The sequence below is a fragment of the Bos grunniens genome, chromosome 9 (genome assembly GCF_055505025.1).
Source record: "Bos grunniens cultivar Pamir isolate PY7600 chromosome 9, Bosgru_T2T1.0, whole genome shotgun sequence".
In the NCBI taxonomy this organism is placed as follows: domain Eukaryota; kingdom Metazoa; phylum Chordata; class Mammalia; order Artiodactyla; family Bovidae; genus Bos; species Bos grunniens.
The window spans coordinates 20,620,920-20,646,920 of record NC_141173.1 but is presented as its reverse complement, the minus strand read 5'-3'; the positions used below and the strand labels follow the sequence as shown (position 1 = coordinate 20,646,920).

General features: G+C 36.2%; 1 protein-coding gene across 18 annotated transcripts in view; it reads right to left on the bottom strand.

Moving 5' to 3' along the window:
• TTK (TTK protein kinase) overlaps nt 1-26,001 on the bottom strand; it is a 74,052-nt gene that overhangs the window by 39,396 nt on the left and 8,655 nt on the right. For 4 of the 18 annotated variants that reach the window (XR_015132299.1, XM_086316282.1, XM_086316283.1 and 1 more), the window contains exons 9-16: nt 25,106-25,193; nt 23,949-24,069; nt 20,647-20,795; nt 13,749-13,885; nt 11,965-12,091; nt 9,047-9,139; nt 933-1,090; nt 653-804 (exon numbers count right to left, since the gene is read on the bottom strand). Coding sequence is in view for 17 of the 18 variants with exons in the window: in XM_086316282.1 (XP_086172408.1) it covers nt 653-804; nt 933-1,090; nt 9,047-9,139; nt 11,965-12,091; nt 13,749-13,885; nt 20,647-20,795; nt 23,949-24,069; nt 25,106-25,193 (1,025 nt within the window). In the remaining variant the exon portion in view is untranslated. The remainder of the gene's footprint in view (nt 1-652; nt 805-932; nt 1,091-9,046; nt 9,140-11,964; nt 12,092-13,748; nt 13,886-20,646; nt 20,796-23,948; nt 24,070-25,105; nt 25,194-26,001) is intronic. The other 14 variants (XM_086316289.1, XM_086316290.1, XM_086316287.1 and 11 more) reach the window with 7 other exon arrangements.

The window sequence follows — 26,001 nt, the reverse complement described above, 5'->3', positions numbered from 1 at the left end:
GAACCACTAAAAAGAACCAAGTCCAAACTGTTGAAAAGTTGGAAGGAAATTCAGGATTCTATGAGGAAGGAGAAATAGATTAGGGGTTGCAGGGAGAGGCTGGGATGCAAAAACAAGAGACAATTGCTCTGTACAGTATATAAGGCCATGATAGAATTAAAGAGTTTTAAATAAAACAAAAAAGCAAAATAAACAAACAAAAAAGAACCAAGACCAAGTAAAAAGCCAACCCAGAATGTAGAGCTAGTAGTTAAAAAAAAAAAACTCTCATACAAGGTGCATAATACAAAACAACTAGAATGAGTAAAATAAACATTTAACATTTTTAGAATGCCTGAACCTTAGTCTCAGATCTGCTGCGATTCAAATATTTGGAGACCCAGGACTAGGGACTATGTTATTACTGATAATGAAACATTTTGTGTTATGGATGCTTCATGAACGTGGGGATTTGAGTTCATGCCCTGTATTCTTTTGTTAACAGTATTTTAAAGAAATGGTTTTGTCTCTTCATCTTCATTAAACTGCCAAATATTTAGTTTATTTAGCCTAAAGCTGCCAATAACCAATACCTTAAAATTATAAGTGTCTTTCTCTAAGATGGCACTACTAATGAATATTTTAACATTATAATGAAGAGATTTTAAAATACCATGTTGATGAATTGTGTAAACTGCCTCCAACATATTTTTCCAGTAACTCTTCCGTTCCCATGGACTGATGGATTTTTTCTTTTTAAGCCAAGTATTCAGATCAATATTTCCACACTCCATTACCATGTAGATGTACTGATCTGTGATTTCACTGCCATTAAAATAAACGAAAACAAAACAATAAATGGTTAGATTATACTACCAAGATTTAAGTGTTTATCATAAGAATTAAAGCAAAAAAAAAAAAAAAAGTTTTCTTTTAAACTGAAAAATTCTTACTAATCATAAAGTCGGATGATCTTATCACTATGTTGTTGTAGTTTATTCAGGTAAGCAATTTCATTCCGGTAACTCTCAACTGTTTGGCTATCTGCTTCTTCTAAGTTCACATACTTTATAGCATGTATTTGTTTCTTTTCATTCAATACCTGAAATACCTATACAGTAAAACAAAGGAAAAAGTTTAGAATACATTATTTATATATTCTCACAATACTTCTACATTTATTAGACAGACACATAAGGATTATTGATGTAAATAATTTAAAATGTTTGGCCTTCAATATCACTGATGAACATAGATGCAAAAATCTTTAATAAAATTCTAGCAATCAGAACCCAACAACACATTAAAAAGATCATACACCATGACCAAGTGGGCTTTATCCCAGGGATGCAAGGATTCTTCAATATCCGCAAATCAATCAATGTAATACACCATATTAACAAATTGAAAAATAAAAACCATATGATTATCTCAATAGATGCAGAGAAAGCCTTTGACAAAATTCAACATCTATTTATGATAAAAACTCTCCAGAAAGCAGGAATAGAAGGAACATACCTCAACATAATAAAAGCTATTTATGACAAACCCACAGCAAACATTATCCTCAATGGTGAAAAATTGAAAGCATTCCCTCTAAAGTCAGGAACAAGACAAGGGTGCCCACTTTCACCATTACTATTCAACATAGTTTTGGAAGTTTTGGCCACAGCAATCAGAGCAGAAAAAGAAATAAAAGGAATCCAAATTGGAAAAGAAGAAGTAAAACTCTCACTGTTTGCAGATGACATGATCTTCTACATAGAAAACCCTAAAGACTCCACCAGAAAATTACTAGAACTAATCAATGATTATAGTAAAGTTGCAGGATACAAAATCAACACACAGAAATCCCTTGCATTCCTATACACTAATAATGAGAAAACTGAAAGAGAAATTAAGGAAACAATTCCATTCACCATTGCAACGGAAAGAATAAAATACTTAGGAATATATCTACCTAGAGAAACTAAAGACCTATACATAGAAAACTATAAAACACTGGTGAAAGAAATCAAAGAGGACACTAATAGATGGAGAAATATACCATGTTCATGGATTGGAAGCATCAATACAGTGAAAATGAGTATACTACCCAAAGCAATTTATAGATTCAATGCTATCCCTATCAAGCTACCAACGGTATTCTTCACAGGGCTAGAACAAATAATTTCACAATTTGTATGGAAATACAAAAAACCTCGAATAGCCAAAGCTATCTTGAGAAAGAAGAATGGAACTGGAGGAATCAACCTACCTGACTTCAGGCTCTACTACAAAGCCACAGTCATCAAGACAGTATGGTACTGGCACAAAGACAGAAATATAGATCAATGGAACAAAATAGAAAGCCCAGAGATAAATCCACGTACATATGGACACCTTATCTTTGACAAAGGAGGCAAGAATATACAATGGATTAAAGACAATCTCTTTAACAAGTGGTGCTGGGAAATCTGGTCAACCACTTGTAAAAGAATGAAACTAGAACACTTTCTAACACCATACGCAAAAATAAACTCAAAATGGATTAAAGATCTAAATGTAAGACCAGAAACTATAAAACTCCTAGAGGAGAACATAGGCAAAACACTCTCCGACATACATCACAGCAGGATCCTCTATGACCCACCTCCCAGAATATTGGAAATAAAAGCAAAAATAAACAAATGGGACCTAATTAAACTTAAAAGCTTCTGCACATCAAAGGAAACTATTAGCAAGGTGAAAAGGCAGCCTTCAGAATGGGAGAAAATAATAGCCAATGAAGCAACTGACAAACAACTAATCTCAAAAATATACAAGCAACTCCTACAGCTCAACTCCAGAAAAATAAATGACCCAATCAAAAAATGGGCCAAAGAACTAAATAGACATTTCTCCAAAGACATACAGATGGCTAACAAACACATGAAAAGATGCTCAACATCACTCATTATCAGAGAAATGCAAATCAAAACCACTATGAGGTACCATTTCACACCAGTCAGAATGGCTGCGATCCAAAAGTCTACAAGCAATAAATGTTGGAGAGGGTGTGGAAAAAAGGGAACCCTCTCACACTGTTGGTGGGAATGCAAACTAGTACAGCCACTATGGAGAACAGTGTGGAGATTCCTTAAAAAACTGGAACTAGAACTGCCTTATGATCCAGCAATCCCACTGCTGGGCATACACACTGAGGAAACCAGAAGGGAAAGAGACACGTGTACCCCAATGTTCATCACAGCACTGTTTATAATAGCTAGGACATGGAAGCAACCTAGATGTCCATCAGCAGATGAATGGATAAGAAAGCTGTGGTACATATACACAATGGAGTATTACTCAGCCATTAAAAAGAATACATTTGAATCAGTTCTAATGAGGTGGATGAAACTGGAGCCTATTATACAGAGTGAAGTAAGCCAGAAAGAAAAACACCAATACAGTATACTAATGCATATATATGGAATTTAGAAAGATGCTAACAATAACCCTGTGTACGAGACAGCAAAAGAGACACTGATGTATAGAACAGTCTTATGGACTCTGTTGCAGAGGGAGAGGGTGGGAAGATTTGGGAGAATGGCATTGAAACATGTATAATATCATGTATGAAACGAGTTGCCAGTCCAGGTTCGATGCACGATACTGGATGCTTGGGACTAGTGCACTGGGATGACCCAGAGGGATGGTATGGGGAGGGAGGAGGGAGGAGGGTTCAGGATGGGGAACACATGTATACCTGTGGCGGATTCATTTTGATATTTGGCAAAACTAATACAATTTGTAAAGTTTAAAAATAAAATTAAAAAAAAAAGGAAAAAAAAAATGTTTGGCCTTATTCTGAGTATAGAAGGGAAAAAAAATGTTAGGAGAGTAACAGTACATTTTCATCTACTTATGACAATGGGTATTCAATGACTCCAATGCATAAATCTAATAAAACATCTATCAACATATAAGGTAATTTAAATTTCATATACATTCATAACACTGTTAGATATCATAACCAGGGAAATAATCTGAAGAAAAAGACATTAAAAAATGCCAAGGAACACTAAGGGCTGAATAAGGGGATCAAAAGTAATTCATTTCACAGATGGTGTTGATTCCACTATGACTGGAGTTGACAATTTCATCCATGTGGTAAACAATATTAAAAATAAGTGCTAATTGTAAGCTATCAGTGTATTTGGTTGTGAAAAGTAGATTGAGTTTCAATTTTTAAAATCAAGTTGACAGTAACAAGATGTTGCTATGGTGAGGTCCAGGCCAAACTGTTCTGGCTATAATGACAGTCAATTTCTAATCAATGCTTATTAGGCAGATAATATTAATACATTTGGAAAAATACTGGTAATGTGTCTAACTTTCAGCAAATGTGCAATGGGATGGGGCTTCTAAAATGTATAAACTCAGATACAGAATGCCAGTGTAAGCAAGAAATATTAACTTACCTCTTTTAACATTAAAGAAAACATCATTTATTTAAAAGCCAAGTAACCTTGACTATCTGCAACAGTTAGAACTGGACATGGAACAAAAGACTGGTTCCAAAATCAGGAAAGGAGTACGTCAAGGCTGTATATTGTCACCCTGCTTATTTAACTTATATGCAGAGTACATCATGAGAAATGCTTAGCTGGATAAAGCACAAGCTGGAATCAAGATTGCTGGGAGAAATATCAATAACCTCAGATATGCAGATGCTGCTGCTGCTACGTCGCTTCAGTCATGTCCAACTCTGTGAGACCCCATAGACGGCAGCCAACCAGGCTCCTCTGTCCACGGTATTCTCTAGGCAAAAATACTGGAGTGGGTTGCCATTTCCTTCTCCAATGCATGCCTGCATACTAAGTCACTTCAGCCGTGTCTGACTCTGTGCAACCCCATGGACAGCAGCCCATCAGGCTCCCCTGTCCACAGTATTCTCTAGGCAAGAATACTGGGGTGGGTTGCCATTTCTGTCTCCTGATATGCGGGTGACACCACCCTTATGGCAGAAAGCAAAGAAGAACTAAGAGCCTCTTGATGAAAGTGAAAGAGGAGAGTGAAAAAGTTGGCTTAAAACTCAACATTCAGAAAACTAACCTCATGGCATCTGGTCCCATCACTTCATGCCAAATAGATGGGGAAACAGTGACAGACTATATTTTGGGGCTCCAAAATCACTGCAGATGGTGACTGCAGCCATGAAATTAAAAGACGCTTGCTTGGAAGAAAAGTTATGACCAACCTAGACAGCATATTAAAAAGCAGAGACATTACTTTGCCAACAAAGGTCCATCTAGTCAAAGCTATGGTTTTTCCAGTAGTCATGTATAGATGTGAGAATTGAACTATAAAGAAAGCTGAGCGCCAAAGAATTGATGCTTTTGAACTGTGGTGTTGGAGAAGACTCTTGTGAGTCCCTTGAACTGCCAGGAGATCCAACCAGTCTATCCTAAAGGAGATCAGTCCTGGGTGTTCATTGGAAGGACTGACACTGAAGCTGAAACTCCAATACTTTGGCCACCTAATGCGAAGAACTGACTCACTGGAAAAGACCCTGATGCTGGGAAAGATTGAAGGCAGGAGGAGAAGGGGACGACAGAGGATGAGATAGTTGGATAGCATCACCAACTCAATGGACATGAGTTTGAGTAAAGTCCGGGAATTGGTGATGGACAGGGAGGCCTGGCATGCTGCAGTCCACGGGGTTGCAAAGTCGGACACAAGTGAGTGACTGAACTGAACTGATCCAGCAAATAGTGGCAAGAAATAAGAAAAGAGCCCAAGAGTAAATGAGATTCATGCATTGAAACCACACTGAAAGCAGAGTCTATCAGGTCGTCGGCTACATCCAATTACCTGTACTTTAAATACAAAACTCTAACAAAGTATTGTTGGTTTACTTGCTCAGAAAGCAAATTAGAGGGGGAGGAACATAAAACAGTGATAGGGCAAGAGGCAGCAGACAACAGCAAGGAATGAAAGAAAAGCAATTTTAAACAGCACAAAGCTATTTGGCATGAGGTAAACACACAGAGTCGGACACGACTGAAGCGACTTAGCAGCAGCAGCAGCAAACAGCCTTACGGGCTTCCCTGGTGGCTCAGTTGTAAAGAATCTGCTTGCTAATGCAGGAAATGCAAGTTCGATCCCTGTGCTGGAAAGAGCCCCTGAAGAAGGAGATGGCAACCCACTCCAGTATTCTGGCCCTGGAAATCTCATGGATAGAGGAGCCTGCGGGGCTACAGTCCATGAGGTCCAAGAGTCAGACACAACTTAGCAACTAAACAACAAACAGCCTTACACCTCTCAGAGAATTTAGAGTATCTACTATTCTGTTTCAATACAATTAGAATGTTAGGAGCAGCTTCTGCACAGGGCTGGAAGGATGCTGAGATGACATGTTTGTGTGTAGCAAACATTAGCTACCATTATTAAAGACAATTAGGACAGAATAAAGTGGACATTCAAAACATATTACCATTGTCAGGTATATCAGAAAAAAAGATTTGCAGGATATTAAAACAGAGATCTCAAAAATTTTGAGCAAGTGCAACTTCTAAATCAGCTTTTTCCATGTATGTGCTTGTCCTCCCCTAATGTCCCTGCTCTGGCAATAACTCATGAAAAGGATTAGGGAGCATTTACTTCCAGTTAGAGATAGTGTCAGTTATAATTTTTCAGTTTCATGCAAAGTTAATGAAAGAACTAGAATGGTCAATGTCTTGACCATTTCTACTAGCCCCATGAATCTTCTAAAATGTTCTTAATACAGTCTAAGTTGGTCACTGTCTAAACTCTAGCAGACAGAGCATGAACAGTGTTAGGTTCATAAAGCATGTTACCCTCTTTTCCCTGAGGCATACTGAATTTGGCAAGGCCATCATGATAATTAAATAATTTAATTGCACGAAGAAAATACAGGCTGGTCATAACTTTATCGTTTGGCCCTTGACTTAAGTAAGCTTACATCATCATTATCTTCCAAGGAAAATAATGTTCAAAACACTGTTAAGATGAAAATGAACCCAATATGGTTTGGACTTCCCTGGTGGCTTAGATAGTAAAGCGTCTGCCTACAACATGAGAGACTCGGGTTCAACCCCTGGGTTGGGAAGATCTCCTGGAGAAGGAAATGGCAACCCACTCCAGTATTCTTGCCTGGAAAATCCCATGAATGGAGGAGCCTGTTAGGCTACAGTCCATGGGGTGGCAAAGAATCGGACACAACTGAGCAACTTCACTTCAATATGGTTTATGGCATATGTATTATCCATAACAACTTAGAACAGCAAAACAGCTGAGGAGGGTCAGCTTATTCATTTAACAAACACCTCAGTCACTGTTCTGTTCCAGGCACCGTTCTAGATAATGGAGCAAACATCCCTATGTTGATGGAACTCACATTCAACTGCAAGGGGACACAAAAAACAAAACCAAGTAAGTAACTTACAGAACATATTAGACGAGCTAAGGAGAAAAATACAGCAGGAGAGAATACAGTGTGCTGGGGACTGGAAGGCAAGAGCGATGGTTTTAGAATGTAGTCAAGGGAAGGCCTGATCTAGAAGATACCTGAACAAAGATGTGAGGGTATCTGGAGGAAACTAAACCCTTACGCTAAAGCAGACAAGAAGAGCAAGAATCCATGAGACAAGTTAGGAGGCAATTTTAAGAATTCAGGTGAAAAGATGAAGCTACTTTGGCCAAAGGGACAACAGTGGAGGTGGTGAGGAAGAGTCAGATTCTGGATGGACTTTGAGGTGGAACCTGCTGATCAGCTGGATGAATGTGTAAGTGTAAGCGGAATCAGTGATGACCCAGGGTGTTAGGCCTGGTGATTGGAAGAAAGAAGCTGCCATTTACTGAAATGGGAGACTATGAAACAAGAGTTATGCTTGGGGCATATTAAGTTTTAAATATCTAGAGACACCCAAGAAGAGATGCTGAGCAGTCAAACTGGATACACAACGCTGGAATTCAAGGGAGAAGTTTGAGCTGGAAATATAAATTTGGGAACTGTCAGCATATACCTGGTGTGTAAAACCACAAGACTGGATGAGAGCACCAAGAGAGTGAGTGAGTTTAGAGACAGAAGAAAAGAGGCAACTGAGCTCAGGGGCCTTGCTCTTCTGAGGTCAGAGCTATGAGAAAAACAGAACAGCCACTGGAGAAGAGAAACACGGAGAGGCCAAGAAGGAAAAAGAGCTTTGGTGAGGAAAGTGATCAACTGTCCCATTTGCTATGTAGCCCAGAATCAAAGGCAAGAATTAGTTTTGGTAAAAATATGGAGGTCATTGGTGATTTTTTTTTTTTTTTTTTTGGCCACACTGTGTGGCATGCAGGATCTTAGTTCCCCAACCAAGGATCAAAACCAAGCCTCCCAAAGTAGAAGCATGCACTTTTTGTCTTTTTTAAATTTATTTTTTAATTGAAGGATTTACAGAATTTTGTTGTTTTCTGTCAAACGAAACATGCACTCTTAACCACTGGAATCTCAGGGAAGTCCTAGTGATTTTGATAACAACTGTTTTGAAGAGCAAAGAAGGTAAAAATAAAAATCTGTTTTAAGTGGATTGAACAGAACAGAATGAGAAGTACTGAAGTTGGAAACTCTTTTGAGATGCCTTTTATCCAGAGAACTAGAACCATATGGATTTAGAACTCAGATAAATTTCAGAAATGATCTAGTCCAATTCTAGAGAATCATTTGCTACTAAACTCTGTTTTTTGAAAAGAAAAACTCAAAACAAGACCCATTAATCAGAAACCTTGCTGAATCATACTCAGCTCACTTACTACTTAATCACCATCAGCCTCACTTTCAGAAAGATTCTTTGGGGATGTCACAAAGCTGTCGTTTGCCATCCCCCAGTCAATGTTAAGAAATACGGAATCATAGGCCACTGGAGGGGAAGAACACGGAATTGAGATTGAAAGAAAGGGGAGGGGAGAAAGGGATAAGGATTTTTTGGCTCAAGGGAAATATGGGCCCCTAGAAATTAAGAAAAAAGGCCCCAAAAGGTACACAGACAAACAGAGGAAAGTTTAAAATATTTTTATTCATTCCTTAAAAATTTAAGAAACTTACCTTACTTGAACCTCCACTTCCTATCTGCTTCAATATGGAATATATTTTTCCTTTAACTGAAATGCATTCATTTGTTGAAGAGGATGCTGAAATCTAAATAATTAAAATAAGATAAAGCTTCAAACATTCATAGAACATGGCTGAGAAACTAACTTGGATTTAATATAGTGAAACATTTCCAATTTTGAAGTTATCTGAAATCTTAAGCAATCAGATATGTCACATTTCAATATTTTACAGAAGCAATATACATACTTTAGTCAAAGAAATAAATTTATTAATATATAAGCAATGGTTCAAAGTCTCCTCGTCTAACTTATCTCAACTTTACATACATAAACAGAAAATTTAAGGGGGAAAAAACCCCACTTAATGTCCAACAGACAAATTCACAAGCTGTCACTTTTCATCTTTCTCATCTATTCTCTTATACAAACCTCTTTACTTACATACATAAACAAACACACAACTTTATCATATTCGTTTTTCTCATTTAGCCTAACATTATAAAGGAAGCAGCATGCTAAGGTGCTAAGTGTTCCAGAGTCAATCAAAGGCAGATTTCAGCAATGTCCCCTTTATGCTGGATAATATTCAATGAATTGCTTAGTTTGAACTCGAGCATCTTCTTCAGCAAACTCTCAACTGGTGAACCATATTCAACTTGCATGCCTTCCCTTCCCTGAAGTGAGAGCCCTCTGTGGACCAATAAATGCTCTGAATAGATGGAGAGCATGAGGACTTACTCTGAGCTGAGCAGGAAGCTGGACACAGACACCACCCAATCAGCTGACTAACCAAGTTGAAACAAGGTCTAAATGAACCTCAGTTCAACTAAGTCCTGCTTTAGATCCCAAACGGTAGAATCTTTCTCGGGTGCTCTCCTACATAATGTAACTGGTACACCGTGCTCGTTCTCGGTCATATCCGACTCTTTGCAACCTTTGGACTGTAGCCCACCAGGATCGTCTGTCCATGGGACTTCTCAGGTGGAATACTGGAATGGGTTGCCACTTCCTCCTCCAGGGGATCTTCCCAACCCAGGGATCGAACCTGGGTCTCCTGTGTCTCCTGCATTGCAGGCAGATTCTTTACCTGCTAAGCCATCAGCAGGGAAGCCCCGATATAAAAGAGGACTGTAACTTCTTTAACTTTTAGGGTTGAAAAGACACTGTTGAGCCATGAAGTATGTTTTCTATAAGAAAGTGTTAGGCTTTGACATATGGACACCTTATTTTCCACTGAGTTGCCCTTCACTGCCCTTCCCTACTCTTCCTTCTGGAGCTTCCTCTCCTGCGAAAATTTCTGAGAGCAAAGGAAGCGGTCCAATATCCTTTCCTTCTAGCTGCTGACTGTTTTTAGAACACAGTAACTCTGACCTATATCTGATTCAACACCAGTGTGAAGTTCAGTGTCCTACCCAGAACATCCCACAACCTGCTCAGTCCACCCTCCTCACCCATGATCAAAGTAGATTTCTCCAAAATACAAGTAAGACTGCTTCACTCCCCAACTCCAGCTTGTTCCACAGCTTCCTAATTCCCTCGGAGCAAAGCCTAAAGAGCCCAGCAAAACCCTGAGGATCGCCCTGCCCCTTGGTGAACTCTAGTCACACTCTGGCTTTTCAGTTTCCTCCTGACACCAAGCTCCTCTAGAAGGATCCTCTGGCTTGCCTTTCAGAGTTCAGCTCAAACAAGGCCTGACATGAGTAATTCCTCAATGAATTTTCTTTGAATTAACATGATGGGCAAACCAGGCTATCTTTCTCTTTCTCTTTTTTGTAGTTTACTATACTGTTGAGTCAACCCTCAAAACACTATTACCTCTTTTAGCATAATCTACTGTCAGCTAAACTTGTTCCATTGGTTTTTAAATTGTAGTAAAATTTACATACCATAAAATGTACCATCTTAACCGTTTTAAGTGTCCTATCTGTGGCATTGAGTACAGTCACATTGCTGTTCCAACATTACTTCCATTCATCTCCAGGCCTTCTCATCTCATACTGAAACCCTACACCCCTTAGAGATAACCCTCCATTCCTCTTCCTATAGCCCCTGGTTACCACTGGTTTATTTTCTGTCAGCTAATTTTTTAATCTCTTGATTTATTGAGTTCATTAATTTTTTTTTTTTGCTGTTTTTCTTAAACAATTGCTACCAACTTTTATTCTTTACCAAGCACCAGTTTCTGATCTAAGAGTTACATATATATTAACTAAGTTAATCTTCACAGTCATCCTATGGGATAGAGAGCTTTATTATCCCTATTTTATAGATGAGGAAATAGAGAATTTAATTAACTTACAAAAGGTCACATAGTTGGTAAGTAGTGAGGCCAAGAGTCAAGGCCAAGCAAACTCTCACCAAAGCCTAGTCTTTCTACCAATATTAAGCTGCTTCTCAGATAGTTATTAAAAATTAATTTTAGTATTGATATCAAGAGTATCTAAATAGTTATCTTTCCAGATGCCAATACAATCGCCTCACCAGCAAAAAAGGTTTTTTTATAATATATTCTAGTAGCATCTCATATTGCTATTCTGATATTCTTAAAAACTTATATATTACTTGTATATATATTAATATATATACTTGTATATTAATCAGCTGATGAAATGAAGCTGCCCAATAACAACTGGTTTAAATAGCTGTGTGGAATGAAAAATCACCTAGATTACAAAAGAAATTTTATCTAGCTATTCAGACTAGATACTTTGGACAAGTTAATGAAAAATACTTCAGTTTCTTCAGTAACTCACCTATCAGTCACGAGGCACCCTTATCAGAAAATCAGTTTGGCCTAATGGGACTAAGATTGAATAAGTTTTTAACACTGTTCTTAACAAATAAATCCTGCAAAAATAAAATCTTTGATCATACCGTATCATGTACCATCATAAATAAAGCTTATCAAACCTGTAAATTCTGAAGTGGAGTAACAGGTATTTGCTGCTGTTGCTGCTGGAAATAGGCAAGTTGGCTATATGGTGTTGACAACTGACAAGCAGGTGGAAAGTCATTCTTTACCACTGGAGTTCTAAAACTGGGGAAAGATATATTTTTAAAAATTTAAAACATTTAAGCTTTAAAAACAAGATTCTTTCTGGCTTACTTCACTCTGTGGGAGAGGGAGAGGGTGGGAAGATTTGGGAGAATGGCACTGAAACATGTATAAAATCATATATGAAACGAGTCACCAGTCCAGGTTCAATGCACGATACTGGATGATTGGGGCTGGTGCACTGGGACGTGCCAGAGGGATGGTATGGGGAGGGAGGAGGGAGGAGGGTTCAGGATGGGGAACACGTGTATACCTGTGGCAGATTCATCTTGATATATGGCAAAATCAATACAATATTGTAAAGTTAAAAAATAAAATAAAATTAAAAATAAAATAAAAACAAGATTCTGACTCAGACTTTGTGTGGTGAGTATAAATGTGTTATATCAAATAGAACCCAAGTCAGTTTTCCTAATACATCTGAAATATTTATTTTAGATTCACCATCACCAGAAATTTCACTTTGGGGGTATTCTTTCTGAAAGTAATTTTTGTTCCCAGATGAGAAGTCCTTATTAAAATAAATATGATGTCATTTAAAAATACAGTTAAGAGTTATTTTACAAAATTTAGCCAAGACAAAGCTCAGTCTATCATTGATTTTATGAGTGCTTTTTAATAATAATGTTCTATGACAACCTACTAGAAATATCTGAAAGCCAATTACATGAGAGTTTGACCTTGGAACACAAAGCTGTTCAGCTTGCATTTGTGCTTTGCTTCTCTTATTCACTATTGTATCTTCAACACCAAGAATAGTGCTTGGCACAAAGGAATTCTACAAATATTTGTTGACAATAAATAACTTGATAAGAAATAACGATATCCTATTTTAGTTAGCAGTCATTCTTTAAAGTATTCTAAGTATAATAAAATGAGGTAATAAATAGCAAAATTGTATTAAACAGCTTACTTATTTAATAGAATCAGTTCTAAAACTCCAAGGCCAGTTCTAATTAGTATTCAAGATCACATTGTGAAAATGAAAAGCTGAAGACATGAACTTCAGTTATCCTCTAAGACATTAAAACTATATTAAAAATAAAGCCACTAGTTGAAGGATATCACATGCCATATCCCCTCTTTGCTTTCTTAGAAATGCCATAGATTTGCTTTTCAACATGCCTTATGTCTTCTGTCAATCAGCACTGATCAGCTTCTTCACTCATTCCTCACTAGCAGCCACTCCAATCTTGAACAAACCCAGAACTATGTGAGATATGCTACCAACCTCTCTCACACTCCAATTAACACCTCCTTCGCTATAATATGCATCCACCCTTTATCTACTGTAAGAATGCTAATCTTTAAAGTCTCTCAATTACAGAGATATACAAGTGGCAGTGCTTGATTAACAAGAATTTTTGCATACTCAAACTATTTAAAGGTACTGCCTAGAGACCTATAGATATAAAAAGCATATACACAGAGTAGGTACAGATTACAATGACAGAGACTTTCATAACAATCCTTAAAAATATATTGTGGCTACCTTCCCTTCCTTTACAGATGAAAAAACTGATGATGAGAAAAATAACATGAATTTAGAAAGTCTTTCAGGTAATAGAGCAGGATTCACCTCCAGATCTGTTTGCCCCAAAGCACATGTTATACCAAGCTAAGAACCAAAAGGAATTACCAGCTCATGTAATCATCTAAGGCACTGTTGCTGGGTGTCTTACAAATAGATTTTGGATCAATCCATTTAGGTGTTGATATTGGTGGTGACTGCTTTGAAACGGAAAAGGCAGGTTGCTCAAAAGTGGTTTGTTTCTGCTAAACCAAAATAAAAAACATCATGATTTCGGGTTTTTTAATTAGTCACTTGTTCAACAATTTCACAAATATTAAACTTCTAAAAGAAAATTAAAATATGAAATACAAAAATATGCTAAAATAAGTAGATGTATGTATTATAGGCTTTCAATAACTTTTCAGTTAAAAGCTCTTTCACTCTAAATTTTGAAGCTTGTTATACTTTCCTCAAAGAGATTGCAATTAGAGGGAAGGCACACAGCAGTGTTGAACAAACAGGATCTAAATATTTACTGTCACTAGCATTGGACTTGTATAATCTAGATATTAATAAGTGTTCTGTGCTTCAGAAAACCAGTCTTTACAAATAGAATCATCCCCTACTTTTATGTTTGGAGGGAAAATGATCAAATACTAATTATTTAGCAACGTTTGAAATGGCAAACACCTATCTAGTGTTCTTCTCCCTTGTAAAAGACATATAGCTTACAAAATTTATCTCATACAAATTCCAAAGCAATGATGAATGAACATCCGCTACAAAGGAGACTGACAAAGTACAACCTGTAGGTTGAATTCGGGCTGTTGTTTGTTTTTATAAATAAAGTTTTATTGGAACACAGCAAAGCCCATTTGTTTACATATTGCCTGTGGTTGTTTTCATGCAATAATGGCAGAGTTCAAAAGCTACAACAGTGACCATCTGCCTCACAAAGGTTTTACAGAAAATCTTGCCAACTCCTGCAAATCACATTTTGTTTGAACACTATTAGTAACTGATTGCTCACTATCTCTACTTTAATTTGGGGACAGCTTTAGTTATTAGTAAGTATTCACTGATATCTAGATTAAATCAGCTTCTATAATTTCAATCCACTGGGTCCACATTATACTCTGGAGATCCACAATGGATAAATCTAAACTATTTTCTACTTTTCAGTCTTTTGTGTTTTTGGCCACTATACCTCTTTTCCCAGATAAATTTTCCATTTAAGATTTCCTTATATATATATACACATCAGATCAGATCAGTTGCTCAGTCGTGTCTGACCCTTTGCGACCCCATGAATCACAGCACGCCAGGCCTCCCTGTCCATCACCAACTCCCAGAGTTCACTGAGACTCACGTCCATCGAGTCAGTGATGCCATCCAGCCATCTCATCCTCTGGCGTCCCCTTCTCCTCCTGCCCCCAATCCCATATACACACACACATATATATGTATATATATGTGTGTATATATATATGTATATATATATATATATGCATATGTGTGTGTGTTACACACACACACATATTTGGATTAGTAGCCAGAATGGTATTGAGAAAATGTGGTAGCAAGATTATTTAGTAACGAAAGTGGAAAGGTTATACTCACAGACCATAGATTTAGATGTTTGCATTTGAGATTTTGGAGATCAGAATTGAGGGCACAGGAATGGGTAGCTAAGGTGAAATTAACAAAGTAGGCATGAAAGAGGAAGAAGTTATGAATTTGGAGGCCAGGTGTAGGACTAGTGATACATAGGGGTACAGAAGCTAACAAAAAACAATGACAGTTGTTGGGTTGAAGTTGAAAGAAGTGATCCAGAGCCTAATATTTTCAGAGAATGATGGGGAGTCACGAGGATGTTCAGAGATAATGACAATGAGCAATTGCAGGACAACACATCCCAAAAGAAGGCACCTCAGAAGGGTAGGGTTTGGGGACTTCCCCGGGTGGCCCAGTGGCTAAGACTCCACGCTTCCACTGCACAGGGCACAGGCTTGATCCCAGGTCAGGGAATTAAAATCTTGCATGCAGCACACACCACCAAAAGAAAAGTACAGGGTTTTTACAAGGGAAGAAATGGTCTGGACATAGCTAGGGGGAGCTTATAGCTATAAGGTAAGTGAAGCAAAGAGAAAGTAGCTCAGTCGTGTCCTACTCTGCGACCCCATGGAATTCTCCAGGCCAGAATACTGGAGTGGGTAACCATTTCCTTCTCCAGGGGATCTTCCCAACCCAGGGATCGAACCAAAGTCTACCGCGTTGTAGGCAGATTCTTTGTCAGTTGAGCCACCACGGAAGCTCAAGAATACTGGAGTGGGTAACCTATCTCTTCTCCAGGGGATCTTCCCAACCCAGGATTGAACTGGGGTCTCCTGCATTGCAGGCAGATTCTTTACAAAAAACTGCCTAGTCTTTTCTTTTTCACCTAAGTGTACACTTCTGTGGTTTTTAATATATTCATGAGTATGCAATCGTCACCACGATTTAAATTACAGAACATTTTCATTATTCTAAGAAGAAATTCTGTATTAGCCATTACCCCCAATCTCTACTCCTCCTGGACTCTGGCATCCACCTGCCTACTTTTGGTCTCTGTGGATTTACCAATCCCAGGCATTTCTTATAAAGGAGATCACAAAATATATGGCCTTTTGTGACAGGTTTCTATCACTTACCATGTAGTAGCATTTATCAACACTTCACTACTTTTTAAAAAATGTTTTTCTTTTAAGACCAAAAACATTTTTGCATTGGGGTATAGCCGATTAGCAATGTTGTGGTAGTTTCAGGTGAACAGCAAAAGGACTCAGTCATATACATACATGTATCCGTTCTCCCCCAAACTCCCATTCCATCCAGGATGACACATAACACTGAGCAGAGTTCTATGTGCTATACAATAGGTCTTTGTTGGTTATCCATTTTACATATAGCAGTTTTTACATGACCTTCCCAAAGTTCACTAGTTTTTACTGTTGAATAATAAAATGAAATAAAATCAGAATACCACATTTTGTTTATTCACTCACCAGTTGATGGCTATTTGGGTTAACAATTATGAATAATGCTGCTATGAACATTCACATACAAGCTTTTTTGCAGATATATATTTTCTTGAGTATATATCTAGGAATAGAATTGTTGAATTATACAGTAACTGTTTGCTACACATTCTGAGGAACTGCCATACCATTTTTCAAGAGACTGCATCAGTTTAGCTCCTCAGCAACAGTGTATGAGGGTTCCAATTTATCCACATTTTCAACAACACTTACTATTGTCTCTTTTTAATTACAGCCATCTTGGTGTGGGTGAAATAGCACCTCATTGTGGTTTTAGTTTGAATCTCCCTAATGACAAATAGTTTTAAGTCCTTTCACCATTCTATTAGTTTATAACTTTTAAAAAGAAAAATACAGGAGATGCTGATTGTCCATAATTCAACCTCTCAGGATTCTTCTCATTTAACATTTATTATCCACTCCATTACTTAGATAAACAGTTCTCAACGAGTGACCCAGAAATAGCAGAAAGTTTGCCAGTTTCCCCAAGATACTTGCAGGGAGTCTGAGAGGTTAAAACTATTTTCATAATCATACTAAGACATTATTTGCCTTTTTCACTTTCATTCTTTCATTAATATAAAGTTTTCCCAAGGCATGTGATAGTGAAACAGACTGGATACAAAAGCAGATACAAGAAATCTAGCCCTCTAATGCCAACCATTAAAAAAAATTGTAAAGACTGTAAAACAAATATCACTCTCCTCACTGTAATTAGTTTGTTTTGAAAAATATTTATTTTTCAGAAGAAACATATCTCAACATAACAAAGCCACGTATGACAAGCGCACAGCTGACATCATACTCAACAGTGAAAAGATGAAAGCTTTCCCTCTGAAATCAGGAACGAGACAAGGATGCCCACTCCTGCCACTGTTACTTAAAATGGTATTGGAAATTCTAGCCACAGCAAGTAGACAAGAAGCTGAAATAAAAGGTATCAGAATTGAAAAGGAAAGAGTAAAACTGTCACTATCTGCAGATGACATATTATATGCAGAAATCCCTAAAGATGCCACACACACACACAGAAAAGAACCTGTTAGAAAAAATTAACAAATTCAGTAAAGTTGCAGGAAACAAAATCAATATACAAAAATCTGTTACATTTCTATACCTTGATAATAAACTATCAGAAAGGGAAATTAAGAAAACAATCCCATCAAAAATAATAAAGTACCTAGGAACAAATTTAACCAAGTAAATGAAACACTAGTATACTGAAAACTAAGACACTGATGTCTTCTTCTTAAACTGAAGACACAAATAAATGGAAAGATATTTTGTGCTCACTGATTGGAAGAATATTGCTAAAATGACCATATTACCCAAAGCAATCTATAGATACAATGCAATCCCTATCAAAATTCCTATGGCATTTTTCACAGAAATAGAACAATCTTAAAATTTGTATAGAATCACAAAAGTTTGGAATACCCAAAGCAATCTTGAAAAAGAACAAAGCTGGAGGAACCACACTCCCTAATTTCAAACCGTATTACAAAGTTACAGTATTTAAGACAATCTGATATTTGCAAGAAACAGACATAGATCAATGGTCTTCAGAAAACTGGATAGCCACTTGGAAAACAATGAAACTGGACTACTTTCTCACACTACACACAAAAATTAACTCAAAATGAATTAAAGACTTGAATGTAAGACCTTAAAACATTAAACCTTCTAGAAGAAAATTCGGGTATTGGTAATGAATTTTTGGATCAGACACCAAATGTAAAGACAAAAACAAAGATAAATAAATAGGACTACATCAAACTAGAAAGCTGCACAGCAAAGGAAACCATCAATGAAATAAAAAAGACAATCTATGAAATGGGAGAAAATATTTGCAAACCACATATCCATTAAGAGGTTAATATCCAAAATACACAAGGAACTCATTATCAAAAAATCAAATAAAAATTAAAAACAAAAACAACTTAAAAATGGAAAAAGGACTTGATTAGATATTTTTTCCATATAAGACATATAAATAAATATCCAATGGATATGAAAAGAAGTTCAACATCACCAATCATCAGGGAAATGTAAATCAAAACCACAATGATGTATCACCCCATACCTGTCAGAATGCCTATTATCATAAAGATAAGAAATAACAAGTGTTGCCAAGGATGTGGAAAAAAATGGAAGTCTTGTGCAGGGTTGGTGAAAATGTATATTAGTGTAGCCACTGTGGAAACTAGTATGGAAGAGCTTCAAAAAATTAAAAACAGAACTACCATATGACCTAGCACTTCTAGGTATTTATCCAAAGAAAAGGAAAACACTAACTTGAAAGATGTCTGTACTCTCATGTTCATAGCAGCAGTATTTATGAGAGCCAAGAAACAGAAACAATCTAAATATTCATTGATGGCTGAGGGGATAAAGAAAATATGGTACAGATATACAATGGACTATTATTCAGCCATAAAAGGTATGAAATCTTGCCATTTGTGACAACACAGATGGATCTTGAGTGAAATAGCCAGTGAAAGTGAATACTGCATTATATCACTTAGATGTGAAATAGCCAGAGAAAGACAAATACTGCATTATATCACTTAGATGTAAAATCTGGAGGGGAGAAAAAGCAAAAGACCAAGCTCACAGATAGTTTGGGGCTTGCCAAGGGGTGTGGGTGGGAGGAGTGGAGATGGATAAAGAGGATCAAAGGTACAAGCTTCCAGTTACAAAATAAATCAGTCATTGGAACGTAATGGACAATGTGGTGACTATAATTAATAATACTGTATTGCACATTTGAAAGTTGCTAAGTGAGTAGATCTTTAAAATTCTCATCTGAAGAAAAAAATGTGTAATTAGGTATGGTGATGAATGCTAACTAGACTTATTGTGGTGATCATTTTGCAATATAGTTGATTCTTGAACAGCTCAGAGGTTAGGGGCACTGACTACCCACAAAGTCAAAAATTCACATATTACTTTACAGTTGGAGTTCTGTATCCACTGTTCCACATCCTCAGAGTCAACCAACAGAAAATCATATAGTACTATATGTACATATGTACTGAAAAAAAATCCATGCATAAGTTCCCACACAGTTCAAACCCATGTTGTGCAAGGGTCAACTGTATATACAAATATCAAATCATAATGTCATATACCTAAAACTAATATATATTATACCTCAATAAAACAAAACACTTTTTTCATAACAGTATTATTTACATGTAATCTGCTTATTATTCATATTTTTAATAAATTAGCAAATACTTTAAAAATTTATTGGTTTTACTTTCTAATATAGCAAAAAGAGATCAACATAGCCTACATAAACCAAAGTTCTCTAGGGGCTTCAATAATTAAGAATATAAAAGAGGATTCCCAAGATGGAAATATTTGAGAACTGCTGAGTGAGACTACAATTAAAAATTAATTGTAAGGAGAGTATGACCAAGGACTATATTCAGATGTATCTCTCTAACAGATCCTTTCTTCTGAAATAGACCCCAGCCATGGGGAATGATCATTCAACTTGTTATGAATTCACATTATCTAGTCTGTATTTTTCTATTTTATCCATGAGGTTTCTGTTGCAATTACTTAGTTCTGCTTTTATAGTTCAAAAACAGGCAAAGACAGTAAGTAAATAAATGGACATAGCTGTGTTCCCAAAAAGTGTTGTTTACATTCAGGCTGGGAACGAGATTTGGCTCCTAGGCTGTAGTTTGCTGACCTCTGCACCAGTCTACCAGCAATCTAGAAATACTATTGAAAGCAGAAAAGAATTCAGCTTGATATATACTGTTACTAAACTAAACCTATTGTTTAGTTTGTTACTGATCATTGTTTTGTGAATTTAAAACACACACACACATACTTCTGAGCAAACTACTCCACTAAAGAATACAAGAAGAAAACACTTAACATGATCATCACATTATAAAAAATGCTACACTTGATGTGGAAAAGAAAGTTACCTCTGTATCAATTTTGGGGATTACCTCTGGAATCTGCCACTGACTGGAAAATGCAGCAGCATTCTGGTTTGCACATTCAGACTTTCTCTTTGATTGCCGTTGTTTCAGTTCACTTTCTGGAACCTTTAGTTCTTGATGTTCTTTAGTTTCTGCAATTGCATTTATTGTTGTCATTAATGGGCAAGAATATTGGATAATAACAAAATTAAACCTAAACAACAGAACATGTTACAAATTCTATTAGCGTTTTGCTCTTAAAAACAGAAATTATAAGCTTTACCCAGCTACTGACAATTTGCTTTTAGCAAATCAATTTTACAAAGCTGCAACAGCCATCTTCCTAGGTTGTTATCTAGAGCTTTATCAGAGACTATTCTCAGTTTAAATACTTGTTTTTTACCAGAAAACAAAGAAATAAATATGCAAAAGTCCAAAAACATATATCATAAAGTCTCACTAATAAAAGCCAGTTCACCACTTTTCATAGATCTAGTTTTTTTAACAAAAATTTTACCTTACGTTAGCCTGTAATTTACTATCTTAAGGGTCTCTGAACAAGACAGACTCAACAATATTGACTGTTTTATGAGTGTCACTATTCCATCCCTATCATTACAAATGCAAAAATTCTAAATAAAATATTTGCAAGTGATATACAAAAGGTACAATAAATTATGACCAAGCTGTGTTTATTCCTAAATGTAAAGTTTGCCTAACACTGAAAATTAATTTGGCATAATAATAAAAAAAGTACGTGACCGACTCAATAAACACAGAAAAGGTATCTCATAAAATTCAACATCCAGTCACAAAAAAACTGTTAACCTCAATCTGTTTTGATATATGATAAAAAAACAGCTTTAAGACTCTAAGCTAGTTATTATACAAGGGTAAAACAGTGAAAGTGTCTCTCTAAGGAATGAACAAAAATGCTACTTATCAATTCTTTCTATTCACCATTATTCTAGAGGTTGTAAGTGCAACACAGCAAAGAAATTAAAGTAAAAGGATTGGAAGAAAGAAAATGTTATATATTTTCAAACAACATGAAAGAACTCATAGGCAAATATTAGATGTAAACAGTGATTTTAGCAATGTCTCTATAAACGAGAACAATAGTTAAAAATCAGTTGTAGTTTTATATACTAGCAACAAAGAAGCAAAGGATAATTTTTTTTAAAGATCTCATCATTGTATTATCAAAAATATCAAATATCTAGGTATATTTCTAGCAAAAGAAATGCAAAATCTCTATACAGAAAATAATTTTTTCAATAATGTTTTAAAGACTACTTAAATGAATGAAGGGGTATGCTAGGTTAGAGGACTAGAAAATTTATTTGTTAAGATGTCAACTTGTCCCACTAGGACTCAAACAAAATACCATTAAAAAAAAAAGAAAAAAGGAATCTGACGGATTCTAACATTTATATGGAAATCCAAAAGGCTTAGAATAACTAAAATAGTCTGTAACAAAGAAACAAGTTGGAAGATTTGCACTGACAGATATGAAGACTGACTTCAGTAATTAAGACAGAATTAGCACAAAGTCATAAAAGGACTATGGAACAGAGAACTACCCAAAAACCAGACATCACAAACAGACTCATCTAACTTATAACAATTCACTGAGGGGAAAAAAGGGTCTTTTCAATAAATGCTGTTGGAGTCTACTAGATATCCACATGGAGAAGAAAAACATGAATCCTGCCACTTCATCTTAACCATACATAAATATTAAATTCAAGTAGAATAGAAGTCTAAATGTTAAAGGTAAAATGATACCTTCCAAAACATATAGAAATATCTTTATGATCTTGGAGTAGGAAGATTTGTTAAAAGACAAAGAAAACACTCACCACAAAGGAAAAGACTGATAAATTAAAATGCATGATAATTTAAAATTTAATCAAGTCTCCACCACATTATGGGAGAAGTTATTTGTAACACATGTACCCAACAAAAGAACTGTATATAGACCAAAAAAATCAATGAGGAAAATAAAGGACACTCAATAGAAAAATTGGTGATACTTGAACAAACACTTGAGAAGATACCCAAATGGCCAATAAACACAAAGAGGCATTCAACATCATTAGACAACAGGAAAATGCAAATTAAAACCACAATGAACTATTACTTAGCAGAATCAGAATGTGTAACATTAAAAACCAACAATAAAATGATTGGGAAGAATATGGAGTAAAAGCCAATATAAGTGCTGGTTAAACACAACACTTTGGAAAACTGCTTGGTACTATCGATGAGCTGAATGTATACAATTGCTGTGAACCTGACCACCCCACCCTGAATATACTTGACAGAAATGCACGTGAAAGAAATGATATGTCATTTGGCTGTATTCTTATGCTTTGGGTAGTTTTCTGATTGCAAATTTTACTACATAATAAAATACCATTAACATAGTGTGGGTACTCAGTAAGCATTCACTTATTTGGAGAAGGCAATAGCACCCCACTCCAGTACTCTTGCCTGGAAAATCCCATGGACGGAGGAACCTGATAGGCTGCAGTCCATGGGGTCTCGAAGAGTCGGACATGACTGAGCGACTTCACTTTCACTTTCGCTTAGCATTAAATTAGGTGCCAGATCAGTACTATAAACAAGTATTTTTGGTAAAGATGCTTTTTCAGTCATATCAGTTTGTAATAGATGCCATGAAAACATAAAATAAAATCATTTCCTCCAAATATCAGGAAAAGAAATCTATAGTTGGTCCTTTATATCCACAGGTTCCACAGAACTGACTATACTACATCATTTTATATAAAGGACTTGAGCATTCTAGGATCTGAGCATCTGGGGGGGATCCTGGAAACAATTCCCTGCAGGTATCAGGGAACGCTGATGGTCCCAATCAAAATAATGGCATCCCAGTTTTCAGGGTTTCCTGAGACATGGGACTTTCAGGGCTAAAACCTGTCTCATTCATTTATATGCTCTTAGAATATCCACCATAGTACACATATAGTGGAAAAGCAAATGTTTGACAAAAGAGGAAAGAAAAGACTTGTCATATAAATACAACTTTCCCAAATACTTCTCAAGCCAACTGAGAAAATTAACTCAATGCCATTGAATTTTCCCTCTATTCTCTTACACACCTTTTAGGCAAATCCTCTGCTATAGAATTGAATACTTTTCATATACTTTATACAATTTAACTGAAACACAAGATAAAGGGACCTACTCTTCCATGTCAATTTTTAGGGGGCTGGTCAACTTTCACAAGAAACAAAGTGGTTCTTAATTAAAGAGGTAGTCTACTTTGTCACTCTTACCTTCTAATTTTGTTAGAAAACTTGATTCACTTTTATTCTTCAGGGTTACTGAATCAGTAATAAGTTCAGAACTCTTCTCATCTGACATCACAGGTTCCTTGGAACGAACATTTTGAACAGACTACATAGAGTAAGATTTTATTTTGATGTAATATAAGACAAAGTCTTAAAAACAGAAGTAGTACCAATCTTAGTGTTCAATATACTAGAGTCTCATCTATATGAAAAGACTGCTAGGAAAATAATTATATGTAGACTCACAAGCAAAAATAACTTCTTGAATTATTGACTAGAGCAATGGGAATGGCCATAATGATAGATTTGGCCAATTTGCTTTCAGTAGACATATTATCAAATGATAAGGCATATTCACTTAAAAAGAGAGGTTAGAAAGCTTAAATTCAACATAAAACATGCTTCACTATTTTGTTACTATATCATTTTATCACCAAAAATAACAACATTGGTCAAAATTAAGATTTATAGAAGTCTAAGACAGTGCTTATTCTAAATCCCAAAAGTAAACTCCTGACACAACTATGTGCTATTCCCTAAGATAGCTGTAAATTAGTTAAACTCATTTAAAAGGATACATCACGAAAGAGAGAGAGAAATTACAAAAAATGTAAAACTGAAAAGACCCACATTATGATGCCAAGGGTCTAAATGAACTTCAATAAGAACAGTATAACCCCTAAAAATCAGTGCATCAGGGACTAAAGCTACTTCCTGTCTTGGAAGTTCACATGTCTGCCATATCAGGATGTCAGGATTGAGTATCTTAAAGCCCTCACCTCTGCCCCACCACAAAGACACCCTCTCATTTTTGTCTAATTTGCTCTGTCAGATCATATGATTCAACACACCAAGAAACAAAAGCTTGCCCCATTATTCCCAAACCCAGGCCAACTAACCTGCTTAAACACTATATAATAAATAGTACTTCAACAGAAGACGGTCATTCCTTGCCCTCCCACTTCCACTGAGGAGAAACAGTTTAGGACTTCTGTATCACTTCCCATTAGTGGCCCGACCTCTCCTGGGGTTTTAGGAACACTGTTGGAGATACATAAACCATGGATCCCTTCCCCAGAAAAAGCTCCATGAACCCTGGTCAGGAACCCTTGCTCCAGATAAAGATTTGAAAATGGAAAAACCTTTAAATGTCTCAATTCGCTGGAATCATTTCCACTTGATTTACATCCAGGTGTGATTGTATCTCGGCACTCTGACCCAGAGATATGTCTGTTACCATGAAACAAAACAATTGTTTAATTTGAAATCAATCATTTCAGGGTATTCAGGGTATTATCTTTTTCATTTTATTACTATTATTTTTTAGAATTAGCAAAGTCATTTAATCTTTTTCATTTTAAAGTTAGGTTAAAGCTGGAATCAAGGCATGAATATGGGAAAGAATAAGGAAACAGCAGTGTGTAGATTAAACTACATTTCAGGTTGTAAATAGCTTTAAGGATAAGAACTAGTGTGTAGACCCTCCTATGGGCCTCCACAGTGCCTAGCTCAGTGTATCAATACAAGCACCAAGAAAATGGCTGTTTTTGTTCTTATTTTTTTTTGGAGTGGAGAAAGTTTCCTTTAATCTTGAGCTAGTACTTGAAGATAACCAGAAAATAGCCACCTCATAAGATTTTTAGAGCTTAACCTTGACATCCAAAATGCTCTTTAATATCAATATTCAGTCAAACCTTAAGTATAATAAGCATTTAAGTAAAGAAGACACCAGCTAAAAACAATGTTTTATCTGTATAAGTTTACTGGCAAAATGATTCTGTGGAATCCAGGAGTCTTTTCCATTAGAAATAATGTTATGAACAGTGGTTAGAGTTAAAAATACACCAGAAAAATGAAGACCCTTAGCTAAGCTGGATTATGAGATTCTCATTTTTCAAACTGAAGGAAGGAGAACACTTCAGATGTGGTGGACAATATTTCATCTCTACCTACCCTGCCCCACTTCTTAAAGCCCTAGGCTCAGAAGCAAATGAGTGAGTTAATCATTTTTCCTACCAATAGCTGCTTTTTCCTTGAA